Here is a 15,187-nt window from a genome sequence, read left to right as displayed (position 1 = left end):
GACTTTTCAGGAAACTGTCTCTAGCTCAGCCGCCCCCCACCCCCCCGTAGGATCCTGAATGTGAGGATGGAAGCACATCAAAGGACAATTCCGTCTGAAATCCTGCTGTTAAGTCATAGACTTCTGCATGCTGTGGGGAAAGAACAGGACCTCTTCTTAAAACTGTGGCCTTCAGCTCCTTGGGACAGCAGGGTTGGGCTGAAAACCTGGGCTGAATAAAAGTGGGTTTGGTGAAATCCCTGGGGGCCCAGCCGCAGGCCAGACCAAGCACTGCACTTTCACCCCAAACATGCATCCCAGGTGCCCAGCTAGCGGCTGTGGAACCCCCTGTGGGCTGCTCTCTCAAGCTGGGCAGGGCTCCTCTCTCTTGCAGTGGCCTCAGGCCCAGGACACCCAGCCCCTCTCCACACCTGTCACCTCTCCCTCTTGGCAGGCACCCTTGTGACAGCAGCCCCCTCACTCTCTCACATCCATGGTCCCTTTGCCAAGGGCTGTGAGTATAACTGAGGTAGAGATGGTCGCAGGCCAGGCCACATGAGTGTGTGAGGGAGATCCAGAGCCAAGCTCTCCCCTACTCAGAGGCAGCTCCTATCCCACATCTGAGACCAGGCTAACATCAGTCTTGGTCCAGGTCAAGAGAGCATCTGCTCTGTATCAGGCTGATAGAGAAGTTGATGAATAAAACAATTTCCTTTTTCTTAGAATTTCCTCTTCCACTGAAAGATATATATATATATAAATGTGTAATTAAATAAGACATAGTAATTCCTCCAAGATGAGTTCAAATAAGATGCTTGACCTTTCTCTGCCACACGTGCTCTATATGGCCTTGGACAATTTATGCCCCTTTTCTGGGCTTCCAATTTCCCATCTGTGAGAGGAGAGGGCTGGATTAGATAAGCTCTCCTCTGAACCTAATGTTCCTACAATCCAAGGACCCCCTTCCCAGAAGCTTCTAAAATAGCCATTTGTGGCCAGAGATGAGACCCAAACTCTTTTCTCCAGCTTGCTCTGCCCTAGAACCCAGGCTGCTCTGTGTTCTTTGCTCAAAGACAGCTTTGAGTTACAGGAGACATCTGGGGTTTGTCCCAGTGATGACCACTCACATTACCTGCTGCTTCTGTCGGCCATTATAGCCCCTACATCACTGTATCCCTGCCCGCTGTGCATCTGGGGCCATCCAGCGTTCCCCCCAACCTCAGGGTCCTTGGTGGTCATAAGGCCAAGCAGGCTCATGCAAGGCAATTGTCTTCTTGCTGGCTGCCCAGCCCCCAGCCTATTCTAATATTAGTTTTAGCCGCTTAAAACACAGCTCTCATTGTGACATGTCGCTGAAAATCTATTATGTCTCCCCAGTGTCCCTCAACTCAGGTCTGAAATCCTTAGCCTGGCACTCATGACTCTCCAGACCCTGTTTCCAGCCTACCCTGCCTCTTTGGGCCTTACCAAACTGTCCTCGCCGACATGTCCCTTATGTTCACGCTTCAAGGCAAGTTCCCTGTTATTCTTCAGGACTGACTTGCTGTCCCCACACATCAAGATTCAGCTTAAACGTGGCCTCCCCCTAGAAGCTTACTCCGAACCCTCAGACCACAGGGCACCCAGAATCCTGAAGTGCTGACTGCTCTCCCCCCACGCCCGTCTTCACATAACTTGCCCTTTCACTGCCTCCTGGCCTCTGTTTAGATATCTGTATATCAGAGAGAACCTCTTGACCTGGTATAAATGTACAAGTCCCCTCCTACCCTTGGAACCCCTTTACCATACTTTATATTTCTCCACAGCACTCATCACCACTTTGCATATATCAACCTGTTTACTATCTTTCCACATCAGAAAGCAATTCTACTCGGGCATGTGTTTTGCTCACTGCTATATCTTCAGTGCCTAGAACAATGCCTGGCACAGAGTAGGTGCTAAGTAGATCGTTGCTGAATGAATGAGTGAGAGAGGGAATGAGTGAATGAGTCTGTAACTTAGATCCTGGGCATCTTCGGGCACTTTTCCAAGATGCTCTTATCTGATGTGGCTGCCATTGTCCTATGTCTGCTCAGCCCCAACCCTGTCTGATGTCACGGCAGATGGACAGCGCACATTCTGTGGGGCTCTTTGTAAATGACAAACCTCAGAGAACTGAAAGAGCAGTTTCTGGAGGGGCGGGGCCAGGGTTAGTCTACTGCCTGGTTTCTAAATGCCACATTTTAAATCCCACTGTCCTGCCCTCCCCCCAGCCTCTCTGCAAATTCCACAGGGTTAAAAGAGCAATCCTGGTAGAAAACGAAGAAGAAAAAAAAAGTGTCCTCTTCTCCATGGTGGGGCTCATGTGGAGCTGTTGTCTCTCTTTCCCTTTCAAGCCTGAGCCCCAAGTATCTCTGCAGAGCCCAGCTATCTGATCAAGGAGCTTAATTCCTAAGCTCTCATCGCCATTGAAAGAGGGGAAGGGACACTAGAAAAGCAGGAGGTGAAATAAGAGGAGCAGTTGGTGTGGTGGCATCTCCCTCTCTTCCTGATAAACACCCTGCAAGCACACATGGCCTTCAACCAGTAAAGTGACACCTCCCCACCCTGATGTCTCCTCATCTGGGCTCCTGGGCTGTGAGGACCATATGAAAGAGGGATGAAGGAGAGGGCAGGGAAGGTGACGCATCAGCCTTGAGTCCTGCTACAGATCCAACATAAACTCTTGTTTGTGGATGGATACATGTGGTTGGGCGGGTAAGTGACTGAGTGAAGGCGAAATAGATATTGAACGAATGAGTGAGGAATGCAGGAGTGAGTGAGCTGGAGTGACTACTGGCATCTTTGTAAGGAGAGCTCACTGGGCTTAGTAAGACCCTCTCTGAATTCTCTTTTAGGCCTATATCTAGTGCAGTCTCAGCGGTGGGGAGGAGGTTGGCAATTCCTGACCCATGTGAATCATGCAAGTAACTCTCAAGTTCCAAGGAGCCTTCATAAATGTTTGTTAAATCCTTCGTAGCAGCCAGGGAGCCAGGTCAAACCACCTGGAGGCCCCTCAGATCTCCTGTATCCTCTACAAACCAGAAAGGGGGGTACAGCTCAGGGATGCCATGTGATTTAGCTATCTTCTCCAGGAGCTCCTTAGAATTGCCCAGGAATTAGCTGTCACCTATCACCAGTCCCCTCAAAGCTCTTGAATGACAGTCTAATTTGTTTGCCCAGAAGACGGTAAGATGTTTGGGGGGGCAGACATGGTTGAGAGGTACCTCAAATGTAACATGTCCTAAAGTGAATTATCTTTCTCCCCAGATCTACTTCTCCCCTAGAATTTTTATTCTACTGAATGGTACCACCAGCTGGTTGCTCAGCTGATAAAACTTCTTTCATTCATTCATCCATCCAACAAATATTTGTGACATGTGTCAGTAACATGCTAACTACTAGGGTAAAGTAATGAGCAAAACTCATCATCAAATAGGAAAAGTAAACATTAATTATCATGAAAAATTGTAAATAAATGTAAAATCACAACTATGATAAAGCCTTGAAGGGGTACATGGTGTTGTAAAGCCCTGTAAAATGAGATTTGACCTAATCATGGAAGTGACAGCTGAGCTGAGAGCTGAGCTATAAGTAGGAATTCAGTAGGTGAAGACATGAAGGAAGAATGTTCTAAGCAGAAGAACAGCAAATGCAAAGGCCTGTGGCCTTGCCAACTGACAAGCCCAAGGGACTGAGACAAGGCCAGGAGAGAGGGTGAAGAAAGAAGCTGGGTGAGACGGTGTAGGAGTGGAGGCAGGGGTCAGACAAATTAGACTTTGTAGGCTCATTAAAGAGGTTGACCTTTAGCTTAAGATCAATAGGAAGCAACTGAAGTATTTTTAAGGAGGGAAATGACATGAGTTGTGTTTTTGTTTTTTTTTTTAATAAAAGCTTTTTTTAGGGCTTCCCTGGTGGCGCAGTGGTTGAGAGTCCACCTGCCGATGCAGGGGACACGGGTTCGTGCCCTGTTCCGGGAAGATCCCACATGCCGCGGAGCGGCTGGGCCCGTGAGCCATGGCCGCTGAGCCACGTCCGGAGCCTGTGCTCCGCAGCGGGAGAGGCCACAGCAGTGAGAGGCCCGCGTACCGCAAAAAATAATAATAAATAAATAAAAAATAAATTTAAAAAAAAGCTTCTTTTAAAAAATTATTTTATTTTATTTATTTTTGGCTGTGTTGGGTCTTTGTTGCTGCACTTGGGCTTTCTCTAGCTGTGGCGAGGGGGGGCTACTCTTCGTTGAGGTGCGCAGGTTTCTCATTGTGGTGGCTTCTCTTGCTGCAGAGCCCAGGCTCTAGGAGAACAGGCTTCAGTAGTTGTGGCACACAGGCTCAGTAGTTGTGGCTCGCGGGCTCTAGAGTGCAGACTCAGTAGTTGTGGCACACAGGATTAGCTGCTCCGTGGCATGTGGGATCTTCCCAGACTGGGGCTCAAACCCGTGTCCCCTGCATTGGCAGGTGGATTCTTAACCACTGCACCACCAGGGAAGCCCCTGAGTTGTGTTTTAAAATACATTTGGCTGCTGTGTGACAACAAATTGGAGGGAGTATAAGTAGACCAGTTAGGAAGTTCTCACAGTAGTCCGATAAGATGAAAATGGTTCCTTGAGCTAGAGTGAGACTGGTGGAGACAGAGAGAAGTGACGGACTGGGGAGAGATTTTCAAGACAACATCAACAGACTTGGTGGGGAATTGTATATGAGCTTTGAGAGAGAAAGGTATTGAAGATGATTGCCAGCTCTCTCTGACTTGTGCAGCTGTATAGATGAAGGAGCCATTCAATGAGATCTGAAATACCTGGAGAGGACCACATATGAATAGGACACTGCCAAGCAAGAATGCAGAAATTCCGTTTTGGACACACTCAGCTTGACAGGCCTTGGAGATGTCTATCTCCCTCCTTCGTCTCCCTCACCTTCTGCATTCAACCAGCTACCTGATTCTACTTCCTCTCTTGCCTGTCTTATTTCAGGTCCTTGTAATTATTTCCTAGATAATTGAAAGAATCTCCAGGCTCTCTCTCCTTCCAATCCATCCATTCCACACTGTAGGTCTTTCTAAATATCGCCTCCTCAAACAGTCCCTCCCTCACCACCCATCTAAGCCACCCTATCCCCTCACTCTCTGTCTCAATCACTTGAGTTTTTCTTTCTAAAAACCTATAATAATTTGTTTTATATTTTTATTATAGAAATAAATATGGACATATAAATATATACCCTAGCTCTGTTTGCTAAGAGGGCATAAATGCAATGACACACCAGTAACAGGGAGCACATGTAGCCCCAGGTCTTGGTTTCTAATACCATTCTCCACTAAAAGGATCCAGGTCTCCTTGGAGAAATGACTAATTCCAGGGCTGGGGCAAGGAAAGAACAAAATGAGCCTGGAACATCTTGCTAAAGCAACAGTAACCAAATGCTCAGAGAATCATGGGGAAAAGTCAAAAGAAACAAGAGCCAGACTGAGAACCTCCCACTGATCAAATCTTGTACATTTCGAACATCAAAATAAAATATACAAATTGATTAAACCCATTGAATAAATTAATTAAGAATTTATGAGTTCATAGTAATGAAGGAAGGGAAGAAGGGAGGGAGGGAGGAAGGGAGGAGAGAGATAAAGAGAAAGACAGAAAGAAAGGGAGAAGGGAGAGATCTTTCCTACAGAAAAATGCCAACTAATAAATATAGAAGCAATGATGGATTCAAAAGTATCAATGATGATAAAATTAGTGATTAAACGTTTGATGAGGAATAGGATGTTTACAAAACCTCGAAGTATCTCTCCACAAATTACTTATTGATTACTAAGGGAAAAACAGTAATTTCACAGGAGAAACTGGTGAACATCACCTCAAGCAAGTGACAAAAGCTTCCATCACCAGCACTGGGACAGTCCCCACAGCCTGTGCTCGCTGGTATGCTAACCTCACTTCATGCTACTACTGCCCAACATGCATAGCTTGGATCCAGTCATGTAGAACCATCAGATAAACCCAAATGGAGGGGGATATTCAACATAATAACTGGCCTATACCATTCAAAACACAAAGGTCAAGAAAGATAAAGCAGAGGAATTGCTCTGGATTAAAGAAGACCCAGGAGACATGATAACAAAATGCCATCTGTGGGTTGGACCCTGAATGGGGCGAGGGAGACAGGAGAGCTATAGAGACATTATTGGGACAGAATTGTATTGTAGTAAGAGTATATCATTTTTTTAAGGAAATACACACTTAAGTACTTACGGGCAAAGAGGCACCATGTCTCCAATTTACTCTTAAATTGATCAGAAATATGAATATTTTATATGTATTCATATACATGTATGTATTCATATATACATATACATGATAAAACCATAAATATATAATTATAATAAAGTATAAATTATACAGATAATTGAAGTATACATAAATAAAAAATAATGTATTTTTTATATTGTTGGAGAAAGAATGAATAAAAATGAAGTAAATGCAGTGTCTTGTAATCAATTAAGGGATACAGATAAAGAAGGATTTCTTTTATCAGTCTTGCAAATTTTCATTAATTTGATATGATATCAAAATTAAAGGTGACATAAAATTGTTTGTTTTTATGTTTGCTGAATGAATAAGTGAGCCCATATCCAACCATGACCCTCCCCTGCTTAAAATACCTCAGGGGCTGCCCACAACTGTCATGATAAAAATCAAAACACCTTAGCACAGCCATCAAGGCCTGACGCCTGTCGACAACACTTTGTAAAGTCTCCCATCTCTCTCTCATCACTACTGACCAGTACCCTCGCTGCCTCAAGTCCCCCAAGCTTACCCATGAGGCAACATTTCTGTGCCTTAGCATGTGCTGGTCTCTCAGCCTAGAAAGCCCTCCTCTTACCCTCCAGGAATCTTCCTGTTATCTTTCCAAATCCAGACCAGGAATTTTCACCTCTGGTAAGGCCTCCCTGATTGCCCCAGTTGGGGGTGACACTTCCTCTTCTGATACACTAATACCTGCCATGATCATGTCCCACAGACAGGCTTGTCATTGTTTGCTCACAATCCTGTCTTGCCTTGAGGACTGGGATATTCCCGACACCTGTATGCCCAGTGCTCTGCACGGGCCCTAGCACATGACAGGATCTCAGTTAATACTGCAGCATGGATACATGAATAATAGTGACTAAACTTTCTGCATCCTCCAAGAGAGCTCCCTGACTTCAGTCTCTTTCACGATCCTCAAAAAATACAGAAGAATAAGGGAAATTAGTTCTTCTAATTTTATGCATGAGGAAAGTGAGGCCCAGAGAGGGTAAGAGAAAACAATGTACCCAGAGGCTGAGCTAGAGCTGGAATCCAGATCTCTTGCCATCAGCCCAGTGTTCTTTCCCAGAAGGTAGGTGGGACAAGAAGGAAGAATATGTCATTTACAGTTGACCTGTTCTGTGCTGGTCACTACACTTCAATAAACTTTCCAGTTCTAGCATCACCACTGCATCATAAGGAACCCCTTTTTACAGACGTGGAAACAGGCTCCGAGCCAGATCTGTCTGATGGCAAAGCCCGTGCTCTTTTCTCTGCATATGGACAGTATATGCAGCCCACCTCTGACCCTCTATCAGAGGCAACAATATGGCCTGAGTCAATCGTTCTGTCCCTCGACCATGTCTTTTAAACCAGCACCACACACAGACCCACGAGGCAGCCCACACGCCCAGACGACAGGCTGCATTTCACATGGTTTCCAAACCCAGGATATTTGGTTTGTAAGACAAAACCTCCATTTCTCCAGCAGAAAGTGAACACTATACACAATTACCCAGCCAAATTGCTGACGCTTAGACACTGCCTCACGCCGAACAGGGTCTGGTCTGCCCAGAGACATCCTCAGAGGATCCAGGACTCCCCCAGAGCTTGGCACTGAGGGCACCATGTAGCAGGAAGAGGGGGGACTGGGCTGGCTGGATCACAGTGTCTGGGTGTAGGCTCGGTCCCCAGAGATTGCTCCAGGGAAGAAGTGAAGTCACAGAAGCGCACCCCAAGGGAGTGGTTGGCAGGGAGGGGGCGGGGTTGGCAGGGGTATCCCTGCCCGGCCTGGGAGGCCTTCCCCACCCCACCCCTGCTTCCCACAGAGCAGCCGTCTCCATCTGAGGCTGGAAAGGCCAGTGATATTCAGGTCCTAGAGCCAGAGAAGGCAAAGCCCTCAGCTCTTCCCCAGCTGGCCCAAAGGCCTGGACTTCCCTGCTTTCAGGGCCTTTGAACTGGGGAGTGGTTAGTGGACCACAGACCACAGTCTTCACCACAGACTCCAGCGTCAGACAGACCTGGGGTGAAATTGTTGCTGGCTCTGACCTTGGGCTAATCATTTAACCTTGCTGTGCTTCAGTTTCCCTATCTTTAAAATAGCAGCGCCTGTCTCCCAGCGTTGTTCCAGAGGTTTCCTGAAACAAAAGATGCAAAGAGCCTAACAAGGGGGTTGGCCCTTAGCAGACACTAAAAACTGTGAGTAAGCGTGAGTACGCCTTCCCCCACAGAAGTTCTGACTGCCTCACCCAGTGCTCTCTTGTTGGATTTTAAACCTGTTTTCACCTGGTTGAGCTTAAAGTCCAGGGAACACCCAGAATCCTCAGCAGAGATGCAATCAAGTCTTAGTCTTACCTTTTTCTTGAGGTGGCATTTGCCTGGGAAGGTACAAACCCGTCACCCGCACCGACCCACCAGCACACCGCCCAGTGCCAGGCATCTCCTGCGGCCTCAGGCCAACGCTTCCTCCTCCCCTTTGTAACCAAGTGCTTCTGGGAGGATTAATCTTGAACATGGGAAACACCTGCCAGCATCGGGTGACTTAATGCATACTGAGAAGCAAGATCTCAACACAATGCCTGAAAGCCCACCACGAGAGTCCTTGTAAGTAATCTTTAGCGCTAAGCATTGCCCCCCACTCCTCCCCTTTCCAAATACTAATAGCCTTGGGCAGGTTAAAAGAATCAGTCTTAGAGTAAATCAGTTAGGGGTCTCGCCAACTTTGCAGTGTGGCTAGAGCCCTGTCCTGCATTCAGATGACCCTGGTGACACACATCTCTTGCAGATAAGAGGTGACAAATGACTTTCTGACCACATGGCAGACTTGAGAGCCCCTCATGGGGACAAGGAAAAACTGAGCACTAGCCTATGGCCTCACAGATCCAGGGGAGGGGGCAGAAGGGCCCTTCGCGTGTGCCCATGCTCTTCGTCCTGAGCTCCGGCTCCAAAGGGCCATCCCTGATCACAGACCATGTGGTCCACATGGTCTGCTCTGAGGGAGGCAGAGCTTAGGTCCAAGAGACACAGACCTCTCAGAAGAGCCCTGAGCCTAGGCGGGGTCACATGAGGAAGGGGTGGCCATAGGGCCAGGGCCAGGCATAGGGCAGGGGTCAAACTCCTTCGGGCACCCAGACACTCATGCTTTTGAGACAGGGAGAAGCTGGCAGTTGAAGCAGTCAGAGGAGGGGACATTTATCAATGGCCCAATTCATTCACAACAATCCCCATTGTCTGAGCCAGCACAGAGATGGGCATTTTCTCCCAGAGCTGCAGGGAAGAAAAGCCCCAAGACATGGACACAAATCAGAGCCCCAAAATACAGAAGCCAAAATTGAGACATATGGTTTGAAAACCAGATGAAATATTTGAAATTGGAGATGTCCCCCCAAAAATCCATGCAACATGGTTCTCATCCTCAGAGACCAATAGAATGCTTAATTGCTGCTTGTTCATTTATTTATTCTGATCTCTCTCTATGAAGGATGTAGGAGTTTACAGCTAAAGATGGGTATAATATAAAGTTATTAAAGCAGAAATTAAAATTCAAAGCCATGGTTCCAATGAACACGTTTACTAGGATGAAGCAATATGATGAACTAAGAGCTTCCTGGCAGCCAGAGTAAGAAGGTAAACACACAGGTGATGTCATGAGCTCAGCAGTCACACAGACCTGTAGAAATCCCTTGAGCACTCTAAGCTTCAATTTCCTTGTCAGAGGGGAAAAAATGGGACTATTAACCTAATAAGGTTGCTGTGAAAAGTAAATGAAATAAAGCATGTATTATAGATTCAATACATAGTGGTTGTTATTATTACCATTTTGGGGGTTGTCTGATTTCTCTTCTTTAAATTGGAACTATGTGACCTTAGTAGGGTTGCCTTGATGCTCTATGAGTCCTAATTGTTGCTCTGAAATTCCGATTGGTAGGTATATGTATTTGATGAACTAAAACTGGGGAACCAGCCTGGGATTCACAGTGGGTACCTCATTTTCCAGAGTCTTTTCCTGAGTCTTAAGATGGCTGGGGGCCTCCACAGATAAGAAGGCTAGGGAAGGCACAGAGACTTCCTTCCCTACCACCTTCACTCTGTAAAAGGCTGCCCAGCTGACCACAGCCTGCCCTTATTTAACCATCCTCCCCAAGGGTCAGGTGGAGGACCAGGCCAGGGAAAGGTAGGTTCCAGCACCCCCTCAGGAAATGCATGAAGCCCATCTGCTCCCCTGCATACTGGAGGAGTTGGTGGGGTGAGAACTCAGACACTCCTTAGACCAAACCATAAACATTTAGAAAGAGAAAGTCAGTGTCATCTTTCTAACTTCCCAACTGAGGAAGCACATTTAGTGAGGGCACCTCATTGAGACCTGTCCACAGGAGAATGGTCAGGATGGGAGAGGTCTAGAAGCCGTAACAGCAGCAGCCAGCTAATATTTGGGGACCTACTCTTCCGGGCACTGTTTCATGTGTCCCCAGTCCCCAAGGGGAGGAGGTCAGGGAGAACAAGATTCTGTCAAAAAAAGAGATAACCACTGGAAAGGAGCAAAGCAAAGGCTCTCCCTTTCAGCCTCGCCTGCAGATGGGAGACTCAAAACAGGGTTGACTAAAACCAAAAAAGAGAAGAAATCAGCCCAGCTCAACTCACTTCTCCTGCCTGTCAGATGACTGTCTGGGCCCAGCCCACAGAAGGCTCACTGCTTTTCTGCTGCAGGGGGAATGCAGAGAATAAACTAGAGCGTGGAGCAAATTACAGGTGCTGAGCTCTGCCTCAGATCCCAGACTGGCCCTGCTTGCCTTGCCAGACGGTCCTTTTCACTTCTAAAACGGCAAGACTACTCCAAGAGCAGCCTCAGCTCCAGATCAAATGGGACACTCTGAAGGCACTGTATCAACATCTGCCCTGAACCCCCCGCAAAGCCCCCGGCTTACGGTATTTCCTACTAAAGCCAGTTTCTTAGACTTGTCCAAGGTGCCGCATGTAGGCTAAAGGGGACCGAAAAGGGGGCCTAAAAGGCTCAGAGTGGGTCAAGCCAGGGGTGCATGTTTGTGCATATGCGTTTTGCACACGGAGATACCTGTTGGATATGTGTCACTGTCCTCAGATGTACATACTGAAAGCAGGTGAGTGTTTACACGGCCCTCCTGAGATACAACATGTGCAAGACTGGTGTGGGTGGCGGGAAGGTGTGCACACATGAGCAGCTGTGAGTGTGTGGGTGTAGGTGCCCTGTGTTTGTGGGTGGGCATGGCTGAGTGGTCCTCCCACCTCCTCCTGCAGTGACAGTGGGGCTGTCTCCCCAACCCTGGCCAGTCAGCCAGGCTGGCTCAGACCCCCATTCAGTCCAGTGTTGGCACTGAACTCCTGCCCCGATCAGAGTCCTGAGAAACCAAAGCCGAGTGACCCACAGAGAAGACATCCCAGCTGGGGACAAGACGGGTCACCCTAGAAAGTCTGAGTTCAGATAACACTCCTTATCCCCAGCTTCTGTCTTCATCTGCTCACTCACACACATGCAGCCATCGACACACGACCCGCTCAGCCCCATGGAGCCTGCCTACCACACTCACCAATGCATACCCAGCGTACAGACACGGGGCAGCAAGGGCCACACAGACACACGTGCCACCTATGGGCGCACTCCAGGCCCACCTACACAGAAGTTCCCACACACACTGACACACTCACACCCTGGGACATATGCTAGAAAGTTCCCTATGCTCACATACCAGCCCAGACATACGTCCTCCCACTGGCGCTCGCTCCCACTCACAAGCACTCACACTGATACACTTACACCTACTATCTAAATAGTCACAAGCATGCTCTGTCCCGGACCGGGCTGGGCACCGAATCCAGCCTGAGGAGCGCCGCCTACTTACTCCGAGCGAGTGAGAGCGCCTGTGCGCGGCTGCATGCAGGGGCCAGGCCAGCGGCGGCAGGCACAGCTGGGGCTGCAGAGGCTTCGAGCAAGTGACCTGCTCGGTGGCCCAGCCCGAGGGCCGCCGGCTGCCCGCGCCCCACCCCGCTCTGCCCCCGCCCGCCGCTCCCGCCCGCCGCCGCAGGACCTCCGGCAACAGTCCGCTCGCTGCCAAACCTCTGCCCCGCGTCAGCCACCGCTGCCTGCAGTCTCAGCCGGGCTGCGAGGCTCTTTTGGTGCCCCTGGCAGTGCAAACTTTGTGCTCTCGGCTGTGGGGAGCCCTGGAATGGGGACGCGGTCAGGTCTAATTAGAGACCTGGCTCGCGCGGGGCCGGGCGGGAGTCACGGCGGGTAAGCACCCCGGACCCTCGGAGCCGTCCCGACCCTGGTGCCCACATGTGCCTCACATGCCAACATCTGGAGAGTAAAGGGAGTGCGTTGGAACTGAAACAAAACAAGGAGGGGTTTGGGTGCGGTTCACACGCTCTGCGGAGGGAGCGCTGAACTTTGAGCAGCCCCCAAACGCTTGGAATGCCACTTGGTTTATTGACCCTCAGGTGCTTCCCTTTGGAACCTAAGTCGCTCACATAAGATCGCTAACCTACCAGAAAGGACAGAAGATGGTTGCAGACACTCGTTTAACTTGGGGCACATCAAACTTCCGCTCTGCACTTAGTGTCAGATGGCTAAGTCTAGAGAAGAAGGCTGATTCCTACCCCAAAGCTCAGGAATGTCGCATTCCATCCAACCCCCTCCACCCTGCCATGAATCATTCCCCACCAGGGGCCTGGAGTTCCTCTACCTACTCTGGGGCCACCAAGGAAGAGCAGACCCTAGCCTCCCTTGGGCACTGTTTCCAAATTTGAACCTGCTCATTGGCAGGAAGTTCTCCTTGGCATCTAACCTAAATCCCTCGTGTGCAACTACTGTATGTCAATATGCTCACACTTTGTGTTCAGGGACAGGAAAACCAGTTCTGTCTCCAAGACACAATGATCACTCCAAGGTCCCATCTCAGCCTCTCTTCCTTGACGCTAATACCCATGTTCCCTTTTTCAGGCCCTGGCTAAAAATGATGATTGCTCCCTGGCCCTGGACCCATTGCAGCTCCTGACATTAACTCAACTACCTCAGCTCTCTGGGGACCCCAGACTCTGTAGATGCCCAAGTCATCCTCCTCAGACAAGCCAGCTTTGACCGCAGCCTCCATCCATTGGAGACACCCTGATTCTACTCCCCAGACCCTTGAGAGGGGCTTCAGTTCCTATCTCAGCAAAGGCTGTCTCAGCGCCCGGGGACAGAGCTTGAAGGCCCAGCCATTCACCTGGCTATGCATTAACACTGAAGCCACAGCCTTCCTCAAATGGGCAGTTTCCTGAATCTTTGAGTCCATTTCTGGTAGATCAGGTAGTGTAAAAAAAAAAAAAAAAAAAAGGGGGAGGCTTCCCTGGTGGTGCAGTGGTTGAGAGTCCGCCTGCCGATGCAGGGGACACGGGTTCGTGCCCCGCTCTGGGAAGATCCCACATGCCGCAGAGCGGCTGGGCCCGTGAGCCATGGCAGCTGAGCCTGTGGAGCCTGTGCTCCGCAACGGGAGAGGCCACAGCAGTGAGAGGCCTGCGTACCGCAAAAAAAAAGAGCCTGGACTTTATCCTCAAAGAAACCTAACCTTGCACACTGCCTCTACTACATTCTAGTTATGCGTCCTTGGACAAGTCACTTAAACTCTCTGAGGCTCAGTTTTCCCATATTTACAATGGGGATCATAATAATCTCTGCCTAGCTCATATGTTGTTGAAAGTATGAGATGAGCTCAGGAATGTAAAAGTACCTGAACAGCTAAGATAGTTTTTAGTATGCTAGAAATGGAATGAGGCTTAGATCATGAACAGGATAAATATTAGCAAAAAACCTCAGAAATATTTCATTCCCAGGTACAAACTCTGGGTCCAAGTTTCAGGTAAAGAGAGGAACAGACTTGGTTTTTTAGATGTTCCCTTTGGGACACTTGGTATGTATGTCCCCCACCTGCATTCCCAAACACACACACACACACACACACACACACACACACACACACATCCACGTTCCCAGATACATACAGCACAGCCCAGCCTCCTGGGCTCATGTCGGCCCCATAGGCCCCAGCCTCTTATACCCTCGCTGGCCGTCTCTCCATTCCCAGGGGGCCTTCTCATGGCTCCAGTCTTGGCTGCAGCAACTCCAAGTCTCCTTACAGGGGCCCTGGCAGGCAACTCCTCTCTCCTTGCCCATCCTTCTGGGCCATGGCCCCCGCAGGCCTGAGACTCCAGGCAAAGGTGGCAGAGGCCTTCTCCAAGGCAGCTCAGAACTGAGGCTGCGGGGGGAGCTCAGAATTGGAGCATCATCCCCCTCAGCCTCCTCCCCTCCGCCCGCCTGGCTTCCCAGTGCTGTCCTGCTTAATTCTTAATGGAAATTCCATCCCCGGCGCCGGCCCTGGCTGCCTCAGGGAGTCCAGGCATGGGCCAACAGCAAACTCCACCCAGAGACAGGAGGCCTGCTTGGCCATATAAACACATACATACATGCACACTCAGCAGACAGACATGCCCAGAGTCATTCACAAACTCAGAGAGTCTCACCCAGACACATACCCAGAAGGATAATAAGTATTATAATCACTAGCATTTATTGCATGGTGCTAAGTTTTTTTTAGTTATCAACTTCCCTAATCCTCACGATTACACTGGGTTCGTGGGCGTTAGCTATTATCTCTAATTTACACATGGGGAAACTGAGGCACAGGGAGTCATAACTTGCATTAGTAATAATAGCCTAACACGTGAGCACAAGGAACCATGCTCAGGGCCTTATGTGCATTGTTTCATTTTGCCACCATGGTAACATTTTGTAGAAGTTATTTTTATTCCCATTATACAGACAAGGAGAATGGAGGCCAGATGGTTTAAATCATATGCCTGTGGCCTCACAGCTTGTGAGATGAAGGGAGACTC

At 49.0% G+C, this 15,187-nt stretch overlaps 1 protein-coding gene across 1 annotated transcript in view; it reads right to left on the bottom strand.

The window, feature by feature from the left end:
• Positions 1-14,432, bottom strand: part of INSC (INSC spindle orientation adaptor protein) — a 126,784-nt gene extending 112,352 nt beyond the window's left edge. The window contains exon 1 of the mRNA XM_029208597.1: positions 14,297-14,432. Coding sequence (XP_029064430.1) covers positions 14,297-14,392 — 96 coding nt within the window. The 5' untranslated portion in view covers positions 14,393-14,432. The remainder of the gene's footprint in view (positions 1-14,296) is intronic.
• Positions 14,433-15,187: the final 755 nt, after the last annotated feature.

The sequence above is a fragment of the Monodon monoceros genome, unplaced genomic scaffold, assembly GCF_005190385.1.
Source record: "Monodon monoceros isolate NGI ecotype Baffin Bay Population unplaced genomic scaffold, NGI_Narwhal_1 Super_Scaffold_7, whole genome shotgun sequence".
In the NCBI taxonomy this organism is placed as follows: domain Eukaryota; kingdom Metazoa; phylum Chordata; class Mammalia; order Artiodactyla; family Monodontidae; genus Monodon; species Monodon monoceros.
This window is presented reverse-complemented; position numbering and strand designations above follow the sequence as displayed.